The sequence below is a fragment of the Apis florea genome, unplaced genomic scaffold (assembly GCF_048593485.1).
Source record: "Apis florea isolate Af1SG1 unplaced genomic scaffold, ASM4859348v1 contig_3081_pilon, whole genome shotgun sequence".
In the NCBI taxonomy this organism is placed as follows: domain Eukaryota; kingdom Metazoa; phylum Arthropoda; class Insecta; order Hymenoptera; family Apidae; genus Apis; species Apis florea.
This window is the reverse complement of record NW_028256703.1, coordinates 114,639-137,803: the sequence shown is the minus strand read 5'-3', so window position 1 is coordinate 137,803 and position 23,165 is coordinate 114,639. Positions and strand designations below refer to the sequence as shown.

Sequence of the window (23,165 nt, the reverse complement as noted above, 5' to 3'; positions counted from 1 at the left end):
ATTCTACTTACTATTGCACTTTATTTTTCAATGTACAGACATATAAATGAAAATGCTATGTAATACTTATATATCTACAATATCTATTATAACTATAACATGACCTGACATAAATTACATCAAAATTATACAATAATACAAAATAGTAAAAAATATGGAAAGTCAAGAGTTTTCACATTAATATATGCACAAATTACTGCAATGAATTTTTTTCTTGTTTTTCAAAAATTTTATTCTTATATTTGTCATAATGTTGGTATTATTATCTATGAAATTTTTATTTTGCATTTATGTATTGTTATATTAATTGAATATTGAATTTTAAGTTTTTAAATTTAAGTTGCTTTTCATATTATCTTTTGAAATATTACAAAATTAATTTAATATTTTCTTTAAATAGTAGAATTATGATTTTTTATTAAAATAATAGTAAAATATATTTAAAAACATTGAACATATTAATTCTCTTATAAAGAAAATTATTTTTCTTAATTTCTTTCATTATATATTTTAAACAAGTATTGCTTTTTGAAATAAGTATTAAATCACAAAATTGTTAGTTATTTCTAAATATTAATACAAATCTGAATATTTGTTTATTATAATATTATAAAGTATGAAACTTTTGTTGTATGGTTTTTACAATGAAATAATTAAAAACCATAGAGAAATAATTCTGATCTTAGAGTTATCTCTCTATTTCAGTCTTTGTGACTGTAACTTTAAATCAAAGATTTGAGTAATTAACAAGGGCCAATAATAAAAACAATAAAAATTGACTAGGCAAAAAAATAAAAAATAAATATAGATAGGATATTTCTGTTTGTAAAGAGAATTCAAAACAATAATTTATTTCATAATTTGAATATTTTCGGCCCTAGTAAAGTACTCTGATTCATCACTACAATTATTTATTCTCACATTTATAATATCAATTTATTTGAAGTCAATCTCTTGCTTCTTTCTTAACAACTGATAATGATCTTTGATCATCAGTACTTATAGTACAGTCATTTACATTAATATTATTCTTTGCTTTAAAATCAGTCTTAAAATTTGCTTGCAAATTAGTAGTATCATCTTTAAATATTTCAGTATAATGAAAACTACTCCCAGTCTTTGTGTTAATATTATTACCAGTACCATTTGAATGCACTTCAGTAAAGTGCTTATACAACATTACTGTTGTACTAAATTCTGTTTCACATCCAGGAATTTTGCAACTGAAATATGTTCTGTTTTAATGATCTATTAGTTTTTTAATAACAAATTCAAAAATGTTTGGAATTAATATATATATTAATAATAATATAATATAAATAATATACTTATTTGATTGCTTTTATAGTATTAATTATGATTTTTAAACAATTGATTAATTATGATTTTTAAATAATTTTTAAACAATTCTATTACATATAACTTACCGAAATATTTCACTATTTTTATTTCCTTGTATTATTGATAGTTTTGAATTAGCATGATTATCCTGGTAATGTTTCCATAGACCAGTTACATTGCTCACTTGAGCTCCACATCCGGGAATCTTGCATCTAAATAATATATAATAAATTTGTATAAAAAAATTAATTTTTTGTAAAATAATCTGAGATAAAAAGATACAATAAAAATAAAAATTTTAAATTGTATATAATAAATTTTATAAAATTCAAGATCATCTATTATTATAAAGCGAATTGCAAAAATAAATTTTTATATATCAGATTATTTTATGATAGAGTTGATTTTTATCATGAATTAAAATTATTTTTTTTATGTACATATAATTATACATATATTAATAAATATTGTCTGAATAATTCATAATAATTGATATATAATAACAGATTATATTATTTACATATCAAGTTATAATACATCAACAGTTTTATATATATATCAATATATATATATATCATAATAGTTATTACATTGATTCATTTATTATGTTGATTTCATTAATCAAATTTATATTTTTTCTTAGAAAATTTTGGATAAAACAACATGGATATTTAGATATCTTTTTTATGATTCTTTAAATATAATTTTTTTTTAAATAAAAATATTATTCTTTTACTTACAAGAAAAAACTAACTGTTGAAGCTTTCCCTTGTTTTAATTTTAATATTGATTTATTAGAATTTGAATTAATTGAACTATTATTGGTTGCTATTTTATGACTATCTTGATGATGACGATAATGGGATATGTATTTGTATTTTCTCCCACAGCCATTAATAGCACATTTGTAAATTTCTTGCTTATACCTAGACATGCGTTGTTTTTTTGGAGTATATTCTTCATCATCTGAGCAATTACTATTTGTTTCTATAGTATTTTCTTCAGTTTTCGGAATATCACGATCAAGTTCATTTCTAACAATTCTTTCTAAATTATCTAGTTCAATCCTATGTTCTTGATTTCTTGAATTCATATTACATATTTCATTTTTTGTATTTTTTGTAATGGTAATATCACCATTTACATAAATTAAACTATTTTTTTCTTGGGAATGTTCAGTTTGCAATTCTGAGCATTTATTTGTATTATTCTCATATTTGGATAGAAAATTTTCTGTATTTAGAATTAAATTTTCATTCATAGAAAATGTATTAGTTTCATTTAAAGATTCATTAGTGGAAGAATAATCTTCTTTTGAACTATCATTTATAACATTCTGATCATGGGAGACTTCATTTTTTTGTACATTATCATTTCTGAGAAAATTTCGCTCATTATCATCATATTGACATATTTTTATTCCAAAAGTTTCACTTGCTCTTTTTTCATAACATTCTTCCGTGCTTTGTACATTTTCTTCATCTATTGCATTTTCAGGATCTTCAAAGCATATTACTTCTGGTTCAGTTGGTAATGTTGGTGGTTGTCTATGGCAGTTTTCGATATGTTCTTCAAGATTGATACTAGTTGTATGTAAAGATCCACAATTTGTATATGGACATATAAATACATTTGTTTCATTATTATGCCATTCTTGATAATGACGCCACATGCTTCCTGGATCAGATAATTCTTCTCCACATCCTGGTTCTCGACAGCTATAAATTTAATTATTAGTTATATACTGTGATATATATTATTATATAATATTGCAAATAAAGTTAAAATATTCTTAATATTGCATATTTTGTAATTTTATATATAAATTTTTCTTAACAAAGCTAACTTACATAAATCTAATTTTTAAAGCTTCAAGAGCTTCGTGTGTTTTATATTCATCTTGATTGGTAAATGTCTTACCACAACCCCGTTGTTTGCAAGTATATACTTCCTAAAAGTATAATTTAAATAATATATATTTTATAAATAAATATATAATTTTTATTTACATAATTTTTATCAAAAATTTAGTAAAATACTGATGGATAAATTGATTAAAAATAATGGCAAAATTAAATATTTCAAATTACATCTATTTTTTTTGTTTTATTTTTTATTTAAATATTATTTTTCGTCATTAAAAAACTAATTAAACATATGTCATAATAAGTTAACAAATATAACATCGCTGAAAGATTTGTTTTGAGTTAAAGGTCATTGAACTCATTAAATGGCTCCAGTTTTTACCTTTTTGGGGGCTATTTCCTCAATGGTACGATTTCTAGACACAAATCTGATGACACTAACTTCAGCAGGTCTATCTGTGCATGTATCTGTACCTTGGCCCATCTTGGCCAATTTGCAAGAAAAATGATGAATAACGACCCGTTTCGATGCTCACATAACCTGCATTCACCAACAAGAATTCAGAAGGGAATTTTTCTTGCACCTTGAATGAAAGTTCCAAATACACAATCATTTCTAGAAATAAGATATTTTATTGAGCTACTTACCAACAAAATGCACTCCCATTCGCACCGAAATGTCTTTTTTTTTCACCTCATATTATACCATTGCCAATAATATCAATCATTTGTTGTCATTTCAATATACTCAAGCTACTTCATCGTAAATACATATTCACCATAGTCTTCTCGTCCACCATTATTATAAGTTTTATTTCATATATAGTTGAGAATCACTGTGATGCACCTTTCGATGTTTATTCTATCTAGTTCATATTAATTCAAGTTAATATATCGATAATAATATCGATAATGTATCGATAATTAATATAGATATTTATCGATTTTTTAAATATTTTTAAATTTAAATTTTTATTTAAATTAAATTTTAAATTTTTGTATGAATATTTTTTAAATTTTCAATCAAAAATTTAAATATGAATTATTTTTAATTGATGATTTATTTTTAACGTCATATTGTTCATGAATTTTTAATTCTTTATAATATCAATGAATTCTTATAATGTTAAAATCGAAAAATCGAAAAAATTGATTGATGCAAATTTGTAGAATTAAAAAAGCAAATTCAAATAAAAATTATTAATAATTATTTATATTATATTATTATATTATTATTCATATAATTAAAAACGATTATATTATATCAATCACATATATATAATATTTTTCAATTATAAATTTTCAAATATAATATTATATATTTATAATTAATTTTTATTTTTTAAAAACTTATCAGATTAAATTCATATTTATAATGGAAGATATTAATAATTGCCAGTTGCTATGTAAACATTACATTGTCGCTATTAGTCAAGATATGACTAGTCATGTTAATATCGATTTACTTAGATAGCAAGTTTTATTATAAAAAGGAACTATATTAATGTACATATTAACATATAGTCTTTATTTAATTATAAATAAAAATAATATTAATGTAACTGCAATTTATATAAAAAAAATGTATATTCTTCATTCTTTATTTCTAACAATAATTCTTTTTATTCAAAAGTTGACATATTATGTTCACAGTGAAAGTAAGTATGACCAATTTCTTAACTTTTTCTAATTTAATAATTTAATAATAAAATAAATTAATATTAATTTTTATATTATTTTCATATTTTTCAATATTTTTTTCTATTTTTCTATTTTTCAATAAAACATTTTATAACTTATTTTATTTTTGATTTAATTGATGAAATTTAATAATTCAAAAAACATATATTGATTTTTTAATTCCTTCATATTTAAGTTATATATGAATAATATATTCATTATGATTACTATTATACTTTTATATATTATATAATATTATTATATTATAATAATACGAAAAACGAATATATAATAAAATATTATGTAATTAAAGAAATATAATATTTAATTAATAATAATATTTTTATATATACAGATAACGTGGCAATTAATAAAGATAATGAAGAAGGAAATTCCATACCATCGCAAATAACAGTAACATCTTGGAATGTAAGTTTTCTAAAAAATTCAATGTTAATTATATATATATATATATTTGTGTAATTTATATAATATAAATTCATAGGATATTTTTGAAGGATTAATTCTACAAATCAAAATAAATTCAAAAATTGATATACAAAAATATTGATTAAAACTGAATTTTTTATTAAATTATAAACAATTCAAGTTTATGTTAAATTAAATAAGATAGAAATAAAATGAAGCCGCAGTTTCTATCACATTGCGGTATCGTTTTGATTTAACTTAAATTATATATAACTTAATCAGTATTCCCCAAGATTCTTTCATATTATATGTAACTATACTAATTTTTATATTTGTTTTAACGTCTAGAATCGATCTTTCAAAGATATCTTATAAGTGTATTTATATCTTGTATATTTTTTTAAATTTTTGTAAATTTTTTACATACAAAAATCTATATATATTTCGTAAAATTTAATAAGAATTAGACACAAAGAATTAATAAGAATAATAAAAATATATTTAAAAATTTTAAATTTAATTTGAGCATATTTTATATATAGAATAAATGATTATAATATTATTTATGTATATTCATTTCTAATCTTTATTAATTTACTTTGAAAAGTAAATTATATTTATGTATGTGTATTAAAATTTTATTAACAAAGTCTACAATTAAAATATTTTACATTAATATATTATATTTAAAATGAAAATTAATAAGAATTTATGAATATTGAAATTGTTTTTTTCTTTTTCTTGTTTTTTTTTTATTAAAAATATATAGAGTTCATTTTTTTATAGGATATGCCTTTCTCAGGAATTATACAGAAAAATGGAAAGTGGGTTGGTCAAGGATATGCATTTTATATTTTTGATTTAATTAGTTCAAAATTGAATTTCACATATACTATTATTCCACCAAAAGAACATATTTTGGGTAATGAAAGTAGCGGTATTCTTGGATTGCTTTACGAAAAAGTATTGTTTTAATAATTTTTAATGTAATAAAATAAAAAAGATAAGGTAATTAATTAGTCATTGCAAAATTCTATTTCATTTTATAGAAGGTAGATATAGCTGTTGCATTTCTTCCTATGTTACCGGAAATGCGACGATATTGTTCGTTCAGTACTTTACTAGATGAAACAAAATTAACTGCTGTAATGAAGAGGCCTCAGGAATCGGCTACAAGTTCTGGTCTATTAGCACCTTTTGAGAAAACTGTTTGGCTATTAGTTTTAGCATCATTAATTTTTGTAGGACCAATTATTTATCTTTTTGCTAATATAAGGTTCTTAAAAATCTTTTTATTAAATAATTTTTTATTATATAATTAATAAATACAAATATTTAATTAAAAATTATTTAACTTTTTTTAATATTTTTAAAATTTTATATTGAAAAATAAATTATTATTTTATAATTGTAATTCTTTTTTAATACAGAGCAAAATTATGGCATGATCCGACTTCTGAAAATTTCAATTTGTCTTCTTGTTTTTGGTTCGTTTATAGTTCACTTTTGAAACAAGGAACAAACATTATTGCTATAACAGGTAAAATATTAACAATTTTAAATTCTTTATCATTACAATTTTAAATAATTGTAATTTTGTGAAATTGCAGATTCAACACGAATGCTTTTTGCCACTTGGTGGATTTTTATACTGATTTTGACATCTTTTTATACAGCAAACCTTACAGCATTTCTTACAAGACCTCAATTTACACTATCTATTAGTTCTCTAGAAGACATTGTTCACAAAGAATATAGTTGGATTACTTACAAAGGACGCATAATTGATTTTCTCCTTTCTCAAGTAAGAATTTTAAATACTTTTATTTTTTTATAAAATGAATTTTGTAATAAATAAAAAATTTAATATATATATGTAATAATAAATCATTTTTAGAATCAGCAAAATGATTTAAGTTTATTGAATATTAGTAAACAGCAAGGAAAAGGAGTTTTCAAATATTATGAACCATCAAGACCTATTTTAGAATTAGTTAGTACAAGTATGTATCAAACATAACATAACATAACATAAAATATATGTAGATAATTTAATATATATGAAAAATTATAGTATTATATGATGGATAATTTTTCCTCATTTAATTCTTTTCTTTCTTTCAGAGAGACTTTTTTTAGAAGAAACACATTATTTAGAGTCTTTAATATTCAAGGATTATGTGAATAAGACTCGTGATCATTTGGAACATAATTTACGTTGTACATATGTTATAATGCCTGGTAATATTTTAGTAACTAGTCGTGCTTTTGGTTTTTCTCATGGCTCTACTATTGAAAAACATATCAATAAAATGTAAGTTTTTATTTTTATCCAATTTATTTAGTTTGAAAATAAAAATAATTGTTTATTATTTTTAATTTTAATTTATTTTAATAAACATTCAATTATACATAGAATATTCTATTCACAATTTTCTATATTATATTATATATATTATTATATATTAAAAACTTTTTAGATATTAGATTTATTGAATTTTAGGTTATTAAGATTAAGAGAAACCGGTATTACACAATTTAAAAAGAAGGAAGATCTTCCATTAGCTGAAATTTGTCCAGTCGATCTCCGTTCAACTGAAAGACAATTGCGAAATACCGATCTTCTTTTGACATACAAAGTTGTCATAGGTGGATATATAATTGCTACAATTATTTTTTTATTTGAATTAATTTACGCGTGTATATCTTACCGATTACAGAATAATAAAAAAAAAATATATCTTCCTTGTTGCGTTCTAAAAGAAAAAATACAAAATCCCTTAAATAACAATTTTTCAAACGAAAAGTGTATTATTATATTAAAGAAAAGTCCACCAACAATTTATCAAAATCATGAAAATATTTTGATACAAGGAAAACAACAATTTATCAATGGAAGAAATTATTATGTAATAACTGATCCGTTTGGTGATCGAAAATTAATTCCTATTAGAACTCCTTCTGCTTTTCTATTTCAATATACAACTTGATTATAGAATTAAATGTAAGAATATATATTTAAATTGTTTTATAATAATATATTAAATTTTTAATTGTGTGTTTAAAAAATTATAATTTAAAGAAAATAAATTAAAAATTATTAGTTTGTTTTTTATAGTTTGTTTGATTTTATAAAAAGTTTATTTATACACCATAATATGTATTGTCATAATAAATTACATTAATAAAAACATAAAATAATTGTATGATATATATACATTAATATTCAATATAGTATAAGATATAAATAATATAGTACAAGTTTCCTATATTTTTAGTTTAAGTTTCCTATATTACATGGATTTATTTTCTTCTTTTATAATTGTTTATAATTTAAATTATTAAAATTATTTTTAAATTTAAACTTTATTAAAACTGATATTAAAATCAGATTTTTAAAATTTTTAATTTGCTATTTTTATTTTAATTTTTTATTTATACAGCAATAATATATAATAATTTAGTAATAATAATAATAATAATAATAATAACACTGTTATTACTACTATATGTGCATATTCAATAGTACATTCATTTATAAAGTTTTTTTATTTAAAATTTTATGAATTTACAATTAAATTATAATATTCAACACAGTTTATTTTTTGTAATTGATTCCAAAGTTTTTCTTTAATTTTTTTAAAATTATTTTTACTATTCATTTTTTAATGTACATAATAATGTTCACATAATCTCTTTTACTTATTAAAAATCTTTTATTTTTACTTTTATTAGCTTGCATATTTACTTATTTTTCTTTAAAAATTTAAATTTTATATTAATATTTGTTTAATTCAATATAAATATCTCAAATATAAACATTATGATATAAATATGATCATTCTATATTCATTTAAATATTTCTTTTATAATTTTAAATATTTATACATTATTTACTACAATTATAATATTTATTTAAATATTATATAATATATATATTATTTATACATGATCATTAAAAAAATTATGTATATTTATATGTAGATTAATTTTTTTCTTAAAAAAAAAAAACGTTAATTATATTCCATCTTTTAGATTTATATAATATAAAATGTCAAAATAAGATTCCATGATTCCATTTGGAAGTCTCTCAATTTGTAATTCTTTATATTACAAATATACCAACCATAAAAAAACATTCTGAATATTTATCTTCATGAATATGAATATGAATCTTTTAATAATCTTTTAATAATAATATAATTCTTTAAATAAATGAAATCTGTGATAGAACAAGTTTATATTATAATAAATACATGCGTTTATTGTCGTCTTAACAAATTATAAATAAGATAAAGTTTTTTAAAGTAAAATAGGGAATTCTGATTTTCTTAACAACTGATTGATTTCTCGTATTATTGGCAATACTGAGTTTAAGATTAAGAAGTAAGCAAGTTAGTAAACAATGCTAATAGTAAACTGTACGTTGAATTTACCCAAGCATTTTTGTTTATTAAATTTATACAATTTTAAAATTAATATTTAAATATAGTTAATTTTTTTTTTTATTATTTTTATAATAAACCATTTCCAAATTATATAAAATTTTTTTTGAAATTTCTAATTTCTATGTTTTGTAAATATTAATAATGAAATATCTTTTAGAAAAGAAAAAACAAATGGCTGAGAAAGAAATCTGTGGATTTTTAGATGTCAAATATTGTGGTAGTAAATCTAAAGTTCATAAAGTTAAAAAGAAAACACTGGGTCCTTGGAAAGTTTGGAAAAGACATTGGTGTTCCTTTCAAAAGCTTAGTTCTGAACTAGGCATTAAAGTACATCTTGATTATTGCATTGGCAATGATAATAATTCATCATCAAATGATAAAGAAAATTTCATAATAATACCATTGAATGCCATTATTTGTCGTACTCAATCTAGATCTAAACAATTTGCTTTTGGTATATTTCCTATTAAAGAAAGAAAACCATTACTTTATTTAGCTGGTAATTCAGAGACAGAGTCACAACGTTGGATGGCAAACATTAGACAACTATTAAAACCTAGAAAACTTAAAATTATAACAGGATCTTATAATATCTCTATGGTTGATAATTCACATTCTAAGGCATCAGGGTTGACAGGTATTTAAATTTTTATTTATATAAAAATTTATGCTTTATAATTTTAATTATTAAAGTTTTATTCAGGATTATATGGTGATTTGATAACCAATACATTGGGAATTATGATAAAAGATGTTCATTCAGGTGAAATAATAGAAAATTTTGAATGGGAAGAGTTAAATCAGTTTCATTTAGTCACAGCAGGACGACCAGAGGATGTTAAATGCATTTGTGTAATTCATACAACAAAAAATTTTCGTGCTGGAATTGGTGAATTACATTTGTTTTGTTTAGAAGCATCCAAATTATTGCAAGATTTGGTAACTCAGGGTCGTGGTCCAAGACACAAACAAATTACTAGAAAGCCTTTAAGCTTAAGTGAAAGTGATATTAGAACAATATCTCATGATGAACATTCACAAAATTATTCAATAGCAAATAAAAAAATGGAATTAAATATGTTAAATGAAAGATATGAAGAAATAAATTGTAAAGTATTTAATAAACTAACTGAGAATGCCTATCAATCAGAACCATGCAATTACTATCATATTAGAAAATTTTCTGATATTTCTCTAACTTCTGGAATTTATGAAGAAATATCTGATGAATCTAATAAAAATACAGCAGCTACTTCAAGTTTCTATATACAGCATTTTTTTTACAATCATCCATCAGAAGAACCTCCACCTTTGCCTCCACGACAAAGATGTGCTTCAGAGTCTATGAAAGAAAGCAGGTTTGCATTTATTCAATTTTTTGAAATTATTAGTAAGATTGTTTAATGTAATGTATTACATTTTTTATTACATATATATGCATATTTTTAAGGTTATCAGATGTTCGAGTTTCTGGACCCAATAGTTTATCTTTAACATCTCATAGAAACTTTATACAAATTGAAAGAAATAATTTAGAATTTCAAAGAATAATGGATGAATCTAATTATGTTCCTATGTCACCTCGATTAAAAGATGTTACTTTATTAGAAATGCAAGCAACAATGCAAGAAAATGATTATGTTATTATGCGATAGACAAGACATCAAATGCAGCTCAGTGAGAGATCTATTGATATTTTCATTTTTAAATTTAAATACACATATATTTATATATATTTGAAAGAAAATATAAAAGCTAACATATGATTGAACTTAATTCGTTTCTATGCAAAAGAGCTTAATTCAAAAACTAGTTTAAGCATCATTGAAAATTATTTGTACAAAATTTCATATATATTTTATTCAAAATTATAAATTTGTACATATGCGAGGCTTGCGTTTTCAGAACTATTGGAGCGCATGTTGCAGCTTACCTTTATTGCTTATATTTCAAATATGGCAGAATTTATTTATTTTTCTTAATATTAAATATTCTTTCACATATACACGCACGTGCGCGCACGTACATACACATGCACACACAATCATAATTAAAATTCCTAGATTTTATATTTTTTTAAATTAATCTATAATTGATAATCTGTATTTTGAACCTAAGCCGTGATTTGTAAAAATATCAAATTCTTCACGATTTAAAAGAGCTCCACGTACATCATCCAAAACTATCATCTTTGGATATCTAAAAATAAAAAAAAAAGACTGTATAATAACGTAATAATAATAATAATAATAATAATAATAGTAATAATAATATACACATATTATATATATATAGGAAAGGATAGTAATATAGTTCTCAGTTTTATAAGTTTTTTTTTGTAATTCGTAATTTAAATTGCTCTAATTTTTTACATAATTATGCTTCATGATATATGATAACATTTCTTTTGTATAGTTAACAGATAAGCATCCATTAGATGTCTTTATTAAATACGAAAACGGAATATATAGACACCAATTTATCAACAAGAAACTATAATATCATTCTTTTCTTTATATATTTATGTATTTGATATTTATATTATAATATATATATATATAAGTTGTAAGGCATTTACATTATAATATATATAAATATATAAATTATAATGTATATAAATATATAAGCAGCATTGATTAAGAAAATATATATTTACCCATTATTACTACATCTTTCCCAAGCTTTTGCTAAAGACATTCTGACTAAATCTTCTGTAAGACATTCAACAGCCTAAAAACATTAAAAAAATATGTAGGAAATTTTTTGATAATTTTTAAATAGAGCAAAAGTAAATAAAACAATTCATACTCGCATTATCATTCGACTAGCCGCACAATGTACGACAGTGGGTACAATTTCTTCAGAAATTAGCTTAATACCAATTTCTCTAGCAGTTTCACAAACAAAATCATAAAATGGTTCTAATTTCCTTTCAAGTTCCAATATTGTAATTTTCGTATTTGTATATTCTTTATTTTCTTTTTTTTTTTTTAGTTCTTTTTTATTTTCTAATGTGACATTTACCACATCAATCTCAATATCCAACTCATTAGAGTGATATGAATTACAATCAACTAAATTATCATTTGATTGACATGGATTAAGTTGAAGCCATTTACAAAAAGTATCAGGCTCTGTACATGTAGAAACATACTTAGTAATTGTTGAATTAGGCAAACTTTTCTGTTGTTTTATTGACCGAATATTAAAATTCGGAGAAAGAGGTGTATAACCATGCAATCTTGCCCAAATCATTATTTCTTTAATGCTCCACAATTCTTCCTCTGTAAATGGTTTTTTTTTCAAAAAACACCGTATCATCTTTGCTCGGTTCCATTCACAAGCATTTCGCTTTGTTATAGTGTATCTAAAAAATTCTTCTTCGCTCACACAAGCATAAGGATGTAACCGTTTATAATCAGAATCGGAAGCGTCTCGAGTTATCATAGGCATTCTTCTAATAATAAATCGTAATAGGCCTTGAATATTTAGAATATTTACAGTCTCAATTGTCTGGAAAACCTCATCGTAAAATTCTTTTTTACTTTGAATTTTATATTTATCCTTGCCTAAAGTGATTTTTTGACGTAATGCTTTTGATTCTTTTACTTCTTCATTTTTTATTTTTAATATTTGTTCAGTAACTGAATCCTTTTCGAAATTAGAGAAAATATTATTTAAATTTTTTTTATCTGCTATTTTTAACACTGGTACATTTGAATTTACATTTAAAAGAATACTTTTAGAAACTTTGAGCTTTAATCCTTGTTGTACTTTTGCTCCATTAGTATTTCCTATTTGAATTGTTTCTGAACCTAAAGGTTTTTTCAATAAGCTAATACCGCGAGAAGCAGATAAATTTAAATTCTTCGATTTCGTTAAATCATTATTATAATTACGAAAATTATCATCCATACATGGAACTGTAATATCCACAGGAATTGTTTTATTGTTTTGAAGAATTAAGACATGCTTATTTCCAGATGGTTCAAACAATGGAGGAATGGAAATTTCCAAAGGACGAAGATTGGAGTGAATTTTGGAACAACTCAATGGAAATACTTTCAATGTGCCTTGATTAATTTCATTTAGCGAAGGTACACTTGTGTTAATTAATTCTTCTTTTACTTTTAAATTATTTAAATCTCCATTCATTAAGAGTTCATTTACTATTATGCTATTATTTGCAATACTTTCTTTTTTATTTTCTTTTGATTGACATTCTACTATGACAGTTTTATCTAAAGATAAATCAGTTGATGTTAATGAATGATCAATAGTTAAATTTTTTTCAGAACTATTTAAGTACTTTGAACCACAATAATCATGATCAAGTTCTATATAAAATAGTAATTTTTTCATATTAATTAAATCTTCACTAATTTTTATATCCCCTGAAGATTCTTTTTTAACTAATACGTCACAGATCTTATCTGTTAATTTCAATGTTTCATTTATATTATTACTAGTGAAATCAAATATAGGATTAGTATCTTTGTCATTTTCTAATTTCACTTTGCAATTATATTTGATTTCATTGATATTTTGATCTATAAATTTATCCGTATTTCGTTTAGAATCTCGGGAATCTGCATAGATCCATATATCGACAAGTGTCTCAGATCCTAAAGTTTGTAAACCAGTATAAGTACGATCTAGTTTCAAATAATGAATTATATCCATTGGTTTATTGAGAGCACTTTTAAAATGCAATTGTACTCTTAGTGGAAATTCACCCCAACCACGTCTTGATAGACAAAATGGCGTTGATGTAACTTCCACAACATCATTAGGTCTATAACTAGGATGTAAAAAGAATCTGACTTTACTAACAAAGTCATTGATATCAGGATTTTCCTTATTTCCTCTAACGTACATTGTCCATTTATGACTAGCTGCATCTTCTCTCCATTCTGGGGGAATCCATTTTGAAATATTTCCAATAATTATACGTTTTCGTATCTTGTGTCTAATACCTCTTGATGGACATTGAGACTCTGGAATTCCACTTTTCGGTGGAATATATCGAGGAATTTTTTTTGGCCTTGATTCTTCATCTGTTTCATTACTTCTTTTCTCTAGCCGACAATGTTCAGAAATTTCTTCTATTTTTATTGTAGCATTGCCAGTAGTATTAAATGGAGATATTGAAATTGACTGTGATGTATTAAAATAACTTTCACTTGATGTTGATATGGGAATATTTAACTTATCAGATATCTTTGGTGATTTACCAATCAATTCTTTTATTGCAGGATGAATTTGAGTTTGCTTTGTTTCTCCATTTTGTGAATTTTGACATTGTTTACGATTATAAAAATCTGCAACAATAACATAACGCAATAGATGAAGAATTTTTGTTGCTCTGTGTAATCTTTCTTGTATTTCTAAAACTTCTTTTTCTTTTGTGTTAATTTCTTGAGAAAATTCCTTTTCGATAATAGCATTTATTTTCTTTGCAGTACTGCTTCGCGCTAAAATGAAATAAAATGAATAATAATAACAAAGTAAAATGCAAATATAAAGAAATACAATTAATTTATTAATTAATATAAATAAATACACTTTATTAATTTAATTTATAATATTATTTTTAGAAAATAGTAATCAATGTTAAAACAAATGGAATATAAATAGGTTAGATACAACATTTTCAAATAGAAGTATTATATAAATTTGATCAAATATTCAATATATACCATTTTCTTCATAAATTCGTTGATGTTTTTCATTACTTGCAGCAGATGGCCCGTAATCGGGATCTTGATCTTTTAAGGCACTCATTTACCATACTCGTTTTCGGACATATAATAATTAAATAGAAAAATGTTTAAAAGCTATTTTTCCTATTTTCGTAAATAGGTAATATTTTACGTGTAATAAAAAAGTTTTTTCATTATTACTAACATCAATTTTTTATCATGGTATTTGTCATTAATACTTAAATAATAAACATGTGCTCCGTACTTTATTTTAAAACACCCTTTAAATGGAGGGTTGCGCTTCTAAGTGTCGATATTATTTTCTATAAACAAATAATAGAGGTTATATTTTCTATGAAATTTTAATTAATAATAATAATTAGTTTAAAAATACGAAATTTAATATATATTTAACAAAAATTATCTTACACATATTATTAAAAGTATGATATCATAGTGACAAATGTATATATACGTACATATATCATGGCTTAGCTATCCATATGTTATCTTATATACTCATAATGTCGTTAAAAATTTTAAGGAAGTATGACAACATATGTGAAGTATGTTATTAATAGTTTACATACGTAAAGTTAGCTTAGTAACAACAGGTGTGCTTCATAATAAAAGAATTTGATGAATTTTATTATTATTTCCCTAAATATTATAAAGAAACTCTTAAATTTTACCATGTCTATCGTGTCAAGATATATAAAACAAATTTTATAAGAATATTCTTTTAAATTTTTGCATTTCTAAAAATTTACTTTATTGATTTCTATTATTTAATTATTAAAAATATATGATATTTAATCAATAACATAACAAATTAAAAAAATTTAAAATATTTATTTAAGTACACATTTTATATTTTTTAAGACAACTGATAAGTATTTGATGTAGGGATTTTAACGATTTAAAATAGGGAAAATACGATGCGATAGATTGGTAGTGGGTAACCTGGTAATGTGTGCAAGTGTAGTCATGGCTGTCTGACAAAACATTCGAAATAACAAGAATTAATGTAGTAGTTGGTTATTAAAGCTATCATGTCGCATTTCTTATGCAACGCAACATTATTCTGATTTAAATTCTGAAGAGTTTATTAGTGACATAGTGACAAAGCTTCCATTCAAATCAACATACTTCGAGGTATACTTTGTAGATATAGTTGAGAATAATAATAAATAAGTGGATAGTAATTGTGGATCAGGAAGGAAGTACGGGATTCAAAGCGCAGTGATCGTGAGCCTACAAGGTTCTTTTCTAAAATCTTGTTAAACGAGCGTCGCGTCTAACGACCACCGACGATCGATTACGCAAGATGACCATTCTGTCGAAGAAGAAGACGAACGCCTCAAAAGATAGACGAGAAGGAGGCAGCACTTCCGAAGTCGATGTTCACGGAGTGCAAAACGAGCATAACTCCGGATCCATCACACTACCTAATAGTCCATATCAGGTGAATGAATATCCTAATTGCAGCATCTGCTACTCGCACAATACTTGCATAGTAATTGCAAGAGCGAACCTTAAACGACCTTTTGCGAACCGTGACAGGTACGTGCAGCGAACGGTTTCGCGGTCGATCTACACGGGGTTCAGACCGATCATGGATCTGGTTCTATCGTTCTTACAGGAAGCTCGTATGAGGTAAGAAATATAAAAGCTAGTATTTTTTTTTAAATATTTTTCTAATTATCTTTTTTAAATTCAATTTTTATATTAATTTTTGATTATATAATTAATTAATTATTAAAAACGTATTTCATATGAAAGATTATTTTTCTTTATTTATAATTAATTATAATTTATATAAATATAATTGTAATTAACTATATATAATTTCTTATGTTTAATAAATATATGTTATTATTTATTCAACACTTATTTTATATGTTCTGGCATTAAAGACAAGTGTAGATCGTCGAGAAGATAAACATTTTGAAGAAGGAAGTGGTCCCAGTCATGGTAAACGTCATAGACAACGGGCAAGTCCACACAGGTATGATTTTTATAAAAATCATAAATAATTAGAATTTCAAAACTGTTTCATATAATTATAATGTTTATTAATTTATAAATTTATATATATTATATATATATGAAAAATTTATTATTTTTATTATAAATTATTAAAGATTATTCTCAAATATTATTATATTTATATTCATAACATTTATATATTTTTTAATTTATATACTATTATATTTATGAATTTTTCAAATATTTATTTAAATATTAATATTAATATTTTTTTAGTGCATGCATTGGAAGAAATTCACGTTCAAAACGTGAAAGAGAAAGAGACAGAGGTCGAGAAAGAGATAGAGAGAGAGAAAGAGAACGTGAAAGACAAGCTACACCTCCTGCTGCATCTTGCAGTGGCTTACAAGGTACATATTTGTATCATTTTTTTCTGTCAATACTTAGTACATAAGTTTATCATATATTTTTTAATAAAAAATATAAAATGATAAAAGAAAATAGTAAAACAATACAATTTACATAGCTACAGATGGTGGTGTTATAGCTAACAATCGAATGACTATTGTTGGAGCTGCTGCAAATATAGAACATGAATTAGCTAATGGTTATAATAGTGGTGATGAATATACTGGTAGAACTGGGAACAATTTAACTCTGGCTGAATGGCAAGAGGTTAGTTATATGAATATTTAAATATTTTATTATACAAATATTTAGTGATAAAAATATATTGTTTTTTTTATAGCGAGATAGGTGGTTTGAAAAACGAATGCGAAAAATGGGATTTATTGTTAAAAAAATGGGTGAAGATGGAGCATGTTTATTTAGAGCAGTTGCTGATCAAGTTTATGGTGATCAAGAAATGCATGGTGTAGTTCGGAAGCATTGCATGGATTATATTGTAAATATATTTTTATATTCAATATAAAAAAATGATTTTATCTTATTTCACATATGGTTCATTAATTACATGATATAATTTTCTAGGCTTCCAATCAAGAATTTTTTTCTCATTTCGTAGCGGAAGATTTTAGCACATATGTAGATAGGAAACGACAAGAATATGTACATGGAAATCATATAGAGATGCAAGCAATGTCTGAAATGTATAATCGTAGCATTCAATTATATTGCTACAGTACTGGTATGTAATATATACTTAATATATGCTTTAGCAAAACGAATTTTTTTGTACATTTAATAATATCATTTTTTATAATTGTATACAGAACCAATTAATATTTTTCATACAATGGTTGAAAGTGATAATGAACCGATACGATTATCTTATCAACGTGGTAGTCATTATAATAGTATAGTAGATCCATATAAAGCTACGATTGGTGTTGGTCTTGGTCTACCATCATATAATCCTGGAGCTGCAGATCGACAACTTATATCAGATGCAGTCCGTCAAAGTGAAGAATTGCATATTGAACAGGTGAAAATTATAATTGATTTTTATATTTAAAATCATTGTAAACTTTAAATGTCTACAATAAACAAAAAGAATAATTATTTTTATGTATAGACAATGCTAGAAGATAAAATAAAAGCAACTGATTGGGAAGCAACAAATGAAGCCATAGAAGAACAAGTTGCAAGAGAGAGTTATTTGCAATGGTTAAGGGATAATGAGATGCGAAAAGCTGTAAGTTCCATATAATTTTTATCTGTTATTTTACACTAATAGAACTAAAGAATTATTTTGTAATTAAAGCGATCAGCCAGTAGCAGCAGTACAAGTACGGTAACGAGTGCGCAACACAGTCACGCGCATTTTCACTCTCATGGAGGTCGTGGTCAACAACGTAGCCACACTTCTTCTCCGACCACGACTCAAACTAGCCAAGATAATTTGCGTAATTCACCAAAAGTCCGTTTTGTACTAATGTTACTAAGGCAATGTAATTTATATATTATGTTTTGTTTTTTAATTCATAATTTCAGATAAATGATTCGGTAAGATACAATAAAAGATCTCCGCAACACCAATCAGCTCAAGGATCTACTATGTCTCATCTTGCCTCAGATTTTGAATCTAAAATTTCTCAGGAACCCATGCCAGGTAGCAGTAAAGAAGCTCATACTTCACCGGATATTTCGTTATTCAATCGTCTTCCTCCTGAAGTATTTGGTAATTTAAATTGACGAATATATTAAATAATAATAATAGAAAAAAATAATTAGTTTCAAATGTTTTAATAAAGACAAATAATTTTTATTTCGTAAAAATGTTTTTATATTATTAGGCTTAACTGATTGGGAAGACAGTGATATACTTTCACAAGTTTTGGCTACATCACAGCAAGAATACTTGGACAGCTTGAAACAATCACGGAGTTCTGCCTCTTCTGCAAATGATACTAATAATATACTAGATTCCAGTAATAGTTAATTTTTTTAAAATCTTTATTGATAAAGTTCAAATGATTAATGAAGTAAAAGTATATGCATTTGTATGCAGCGTTTTTCATAGGATGTGATATATCCGAAAGATAAGATAGTTCTAAATCAAAAAAAATGAAGCAATTCTTAGTGTTATCACATGGTCATTAGTCATTGAGAATCATTGATAATTATGTTGAATGCATGCCTAATAAACTTAATTACTAGTTGCAAATCGTGTCATATTGATTTCTATTACAATCATTGTGTACATCAAATTCGCATTGAAGTATATACTATTATATTTCTAAAGAAATAATTGGATTGTAATTTCATCAAATATTATCATGATATATTCATAAAATTTAGAATTTTAATACATAATACGCTAATGTAAGTTGAATATTTTGTAGAAATATTCACAAAATCAATATAAAAAAATAATATCAAATATTCTTATTTGATAAACTAATATATAGATGTGTTAAGTTTATTAAGGATGCATCTATTTTTCTGCTTTAATAAAAATATAATCGAGAAAAATGATCACGTAAAAGCATCAAGAATTGTTTTTTTTTTTTTTTTTTTTTTTTTTTTTAGTTAAGATGTTTTTGGTTTAACATATGAGTTTGACAATACATCTTATGAGATACTCTGTACATACTGCAGTATCATCTAATTCTGCATTGCACTAGGGTATAAGGTGATTTGCTTTTTTCATTGGAAGTAAATGTTTGGTCAACATAATCGTCGTTCAATTCCATTCAGAATTGTCGATGCACGAGTACTCTAAAACTGAAGAGTTCATACATTGATCTAATGTGTAAATTTTTTTAAATTAGAGTAGCCATATTGTTTTGTCAGCTGTGTTTCACCTTATTGTGGTCAAGATATTTTTTACAATCAATTTTTGAAAAGTAATTTTTTTTGTCATTTTGTCATCTATAATAAATTCTCTGCGTGTTCTTAAATACGACGTTTACTATCATGAACTATGCAATTCAATCAGATCAACTACGTCATCATACTTTTCTTTCGTGATATGATATGATACATCTAAACGCTTTAGGAAAAAAATCTTTATTGCGTTATTTGTAAAAAAGACGAATAAAACTACTACATGTAATTTAATGCCCCAATTTTCCCTACCTTTGCATATGTGCTTTCGTTAATATGTATAGAATGTTTGCTAATGAATTTTAGAGATTTTAAATAGTATTAAAATAATACTTTATAAATTGTGAGCAAACAAAATGCGTTTTTGTAAACACTTTTTATGAATAATAATAAACCCACAATCTATGCACGTCATATTATTGAAATAATTAAATTTAATTTATATATCACAAGATTTATAGTTTATATAATTTCATTTAATTTATAATATCGCATTAGAAAAAAAATTTAAAACTAATTGAATCAATAAATTATTATACATTTTTTAATAATTTTTTATAGAAAATAAATATATATAATTATATTATAATATTTAATAATATATTAATTATAATATTTGTTTGGATATAGATATTTTTAACGTAAAAAAAATTCAAAATAGAATAATAGTTTCGAAGTTCTATTTATATTGATGTATCATAACAAATCTATTAATGCTTGATAGTCAATAGTTATATTTACCTGTAAATTTATAATTCGATTCAATTTTTGTTATTTCTTATAATTTTTTATTAAAAATGTCAAAACATATAAATAATTATACATTTGAAACTTTATTAGGACAAGGCACTTTTGGGTATATATTTACGTTATATTTTATTTAATTTTTTCATTTTTTTATTATTCTCGTTTTTAGATCCGTTTATTTAGTACGACGAAAAAAAGATTCTAAACCATTCGTAATTAAGGAACAAATTCTTGATAATGTAAATGCATTGCCTTTTAAGGTAAGAAAATTTCTAAAATAAAATAGATTATATTTATATAATAATAATTAATTTAATAATTTAAAAAAAATTATATATATTTATCAATGTTTTATTATATTTAGAAAAATTTTCTTTGTATTTGTATTTTATTATGACTAATCAGATATATTTTGTACTTAGAGCATATTAGAAGAAGTGAAATGTTTGTACACATTAAGACATCCTAATATAATAGTTTATCATGGGGCTTGGATAGAAGATAATCACTGTTACATTCTTATGGAATATGCAACACGATGCACTTTGAAGGATTTATTAAAAACACACGAGACATCACTCAAAGAGGAAGTAAGAATTTAGGAAGCATAAAATTATTTTATATTATTTTTTTCTTTTTTATAACGTACTTAATGTAATAACATATTTAATTTAAATATTCATATAGGATGTATTATATTTATTTTCTCAAATTGTTCTTGGAGTTCATCATATTCATTCTAAAAAGATTCTTCATAGAGATTTAAAACCGGAAAATATCATGTTGACCGGTAGTCGTGGTGATATCATTAAGATCGGAGATTTTGGCGTATCGAAGAGTTTAAAAGAGTATCATTTATTGTAAAAAAATAAATTTATAGAATTTACATTAAATTTTTTATAATATAAATGATTTTATATAATACCATTATTATATAGATTAAAAAATCCATCAATTATTTCTTGCGCTGGATCATTTTGTTATATGGCTCCAGAAATGTTGAAAGGTGAATCTTATGATTTTAAATGCGACATATGGAGTATGGGTATTATTCTTTATGAAATGATTACGAAAAAACATCCCTTTTCCGCTACGGTAATATTCGATTTAGTATATATTTCAACATAACTTGATTTCATTTCGGTTTTTATAGATATACTTTAATTTTTAGACTTTAACAGAAATTATGAAAAAGATTTGTGAAGAAAAACCACAACCTCTTCCTAAAGGAACATCATTATCTGTTATTAGTCTCATATCAAAAATGTTGAGAAAACAATCATTTTATCGTCCAAAAACAAATCAATTAGTTTTGAGTCCTTATCTAATACCTTTCATTATTCGAATATATTTAAATTTAGGACGTGTTTTGAATATTGTCAACAAGGATAATGAAAATTTTAATCCTGAAATATTTTTAAAATTTTTGAAAGCGCAAAAAACTTTCTTAATCTAATATGTATTTAGATATGAATTTATATTTTTATATTTTTAAGTTTTAGAATTTATATATTTTTAATTTAGTTTTTTATTTATATTTGAATAATTATTATATGTAATTTTTTATGTATATAATAAATATATCTTTTATTAAAGTTTAATCATCATTAAATATATTTCTATATATTTTTACATATTATTATTTAATAATTATTAGTCAATTTAATAGAATTGTT

General features: G+C 23.5%; 6 protein-coding genes across 14 annotated transcripts; 4 read left to right on the top strand and 2 right to left on the bottom strand.

Annotated features, from left to right (window-relative positions):
- Position 1: 1 nt before the first annotated feature.
- LOC100872589 (uncharacterized) lies at positions 2 to 4,031 on the bottom strand. Of its 2 annotated transcripts, none has more exons than XM_003690033.4 (6): positions 3,855 to 4,031; positions 3,589 to 3,790; positions 3,192 to 3,292; positions 2,082 to 3,059; positions 1,428 to 1,553; positions 2 to 1,223 (listed from the first exon to the last, which is right to left on the bottom strand). In XM_003690033.4, exons 2-6 carry the CDS (start codon positions 3,688 to 3,690, stop codon positions 947 to 949), a joined length of 1,584 nt encoding a protein of 527 aa, XP_003690081.1. In that variant the 5' UTR covers positions 3,691 to 3,790; positions 3,855 to 4,031; the 3' UTR covers positions 2 to 946. The 2 variants fall into 2 exon arrangements, with proteins under 2 accessions (XP_003690081.1, XP_031773181.1); XM_031917321.2 differs by having other exon boundaries at positions 3,589 to 3,747; positions 3,855 to 4,008.
- Positions 4,032 to 4,635: 604 nt separating this feature from the next.
- Positions 4,636 to 8,513, top strand: Ir76b (Ionotropic receptor 76b). The gene is made up of 9 exons (XM_086908629.1): positions 4,636 to 4,864; positions 5,242 to 5,315; positions 6,102 to 6,278; positions 6,365 to 6,591; positions 6,746 to 6,855; positions 6,926 to 7,119; positions 7,213 to 7,318; positions 7,440 to 7,629; positions 7,819 to 8,513. Exons 1-9 carry the CDS (start codon positions 4,711 to 4,713, stop codon positions 8,303 to 8,305), a joined length of 1,719 nt encoding a protein of 572 aa, XP_086764755.1. The 5' UTR covers positions 4,636 to 4,710; the 3' UTR covers positions 8,306 to 8,513.
- Positions 8,514 to 9,672: 1,159 nt separating this feature from the next.
- Positions 9,673 to 14,034, top strand: LOC100872712 (uncharacterized). 3 transcript variants are annotated; one of them, XM_003690034.4, is made up of 4 exons: positions 9,673 to 9,736; positions 9,921 to 10,400; positions 10,467 to 11,121; positions 11,214 to 12,034. In XM_003690034.4, the coding sequence occupies exons 2-4, from the start codon at positions 9,935 to 9,937 to the stop codon at positions 11,416 to 11,418; spliced, it is 1,326 nt and encodes a 441-aa protein (XP_003690082.1). In that variant the 5' UTR covers positions 9,673 to 9,736; positions 9,921 to 9,934; the 3' UTR covers positions 11,419 to 12,034. The 3 variants fall into 3 exon arrangements, with proteins under 3 accessions (XP_003690082.1, XP_086764748.1, XP_086764747.1); XM_086908621.1 differs by lacking the exon at positions 9,673 to 9,736 and adding an exon at positions 13,747 to 14,034 and having other exon boundaries at positions 9,754 to 10,400; positions 11,214 to 11,440; XM_086908622.1 differs by lacking the exon at positions 9,673 to 9,736 and having other exon boundaries at positions 9,737 to 10,400.
- On the bottom strand, positions 11,138 to 16,195 carry D12 (YEATS domain containing 2 homolog D12). Of its 3 annotated transcripts, none has more exons than XM_086908613.1 (5): positions 15,945 to 16,195; positions 15,463 to 15,788; positions 12,572 to 15,237; positions 12,420 to 12,493; positions 11,138 to 11,962 (listed from the first exon to the last, which is right to left on the bottom strand). In XM_086908613.1, exons 2-5 carry the CDS (start codon positions 15,545 to 15,547, stop codon positions 11,845 to 11,847), a joined length of 2,943 nt encoding a protein of 980 aa, XP_086764739.1. In that variant the 5' UTR covers positions 15,548 to 15,788; positions 15,945 to 16,195; the 3' UTR covers positions 11,138 to 11,844. The 3 variants fall into 3 exon arrangements, with proteins under 3 accessions (XP_086764739.1, XP_086764741.1, XP_086764740.1); XM_086908615.1 differs by having other exon boundaries at positions 12,576 to 15,237; XM_086908614.1 differs by having other exon boundaries at positions 15,895 to 16,003.
- Positions 16,196 to 16,410: 215 nt separating this feature from the next.
- Duba (Deubiquitinating enzyme A) lies at positions 16,411 to 21,156 on the top strand. 3 transcript variants are annotated; one of them, XM_003690031.4, is made up of 12 exons: positions 16,411 to 16,930; positions 17,029 to 17,121; positions 17,382 to 17,473; positions 17,731 to 17,864; positions 17,981 to 18,129; positions 18,203 to 18,358; positions 18,445 to 18,601; positions 18,687 to 18,898; positions 18,989 to 19,108; positions 19,178 to 19,333; positions 19,408 to 19,594; positions 19,710 to 21,156. In XM_003690031.4, exons 1-12 carry the CDS (start codon positions 16,793 to 16,795, stop codon positions 19,853 to 19,855), a joined length of 1,740 nt encoding a protein of 579 aa, XP_003690079.1. In that variant the 5' UTR covers positions 16,411 to 16,792; the 3' UTR covers positions 19,856 to 21,156. The 3 variants fall into 3 exon arrangements, with proteins under 3 accessions (XP_003690079.1, XP_086764745.1, XP_086764746.1); XM_086908619.1 differs by having other exon boundaries at positions 16,417 to 16,930; positions 17,987 to 18,129; XM_086908620.1 differs by lacking the exon at positions 19,178 to 19,333 and having other exon boundaries at positions 16,417 to 16,930; positions 19,710 to 20,080.
- LOC105735801 (serine/threonine-protein kinase Nek5) lies at positions 21,150 to 23,090 on the top strand. Of its 2 annotated transcripts, none has more exons than XM_012488070.3 (6): positions 21,150 to 21,598; positions 21,659 to 21,749; positions 21,912 to 22,079; positions 22,177 to 22,337; positions 22,428 to 22,584; positions 22,661 to 23,090. In XM_012488070.3, exons 1-6 carry the CDS (start codon positions 21,540 to 21,542, stop codon positions 22,943 to 22,945), a joined length of 921 nt encoding a protein of 306 aa, XP_012343524.3. In that variant the 5' UTR covers positions 21,150 to 21,539; the 3' UTR covers positions 22,946 to 23,090. The 2 variants fall into 2 exon arrangements, with proteins under 2 accessions (XP_012343524.3, XP_086764753.1); XM_086908627.1 differs by having other exon boundaries at positions 22,177 to 22,349.
- The last annotated feature ends 75 nt before the right edge of the window (positions 23,091 to 23,165 follow it).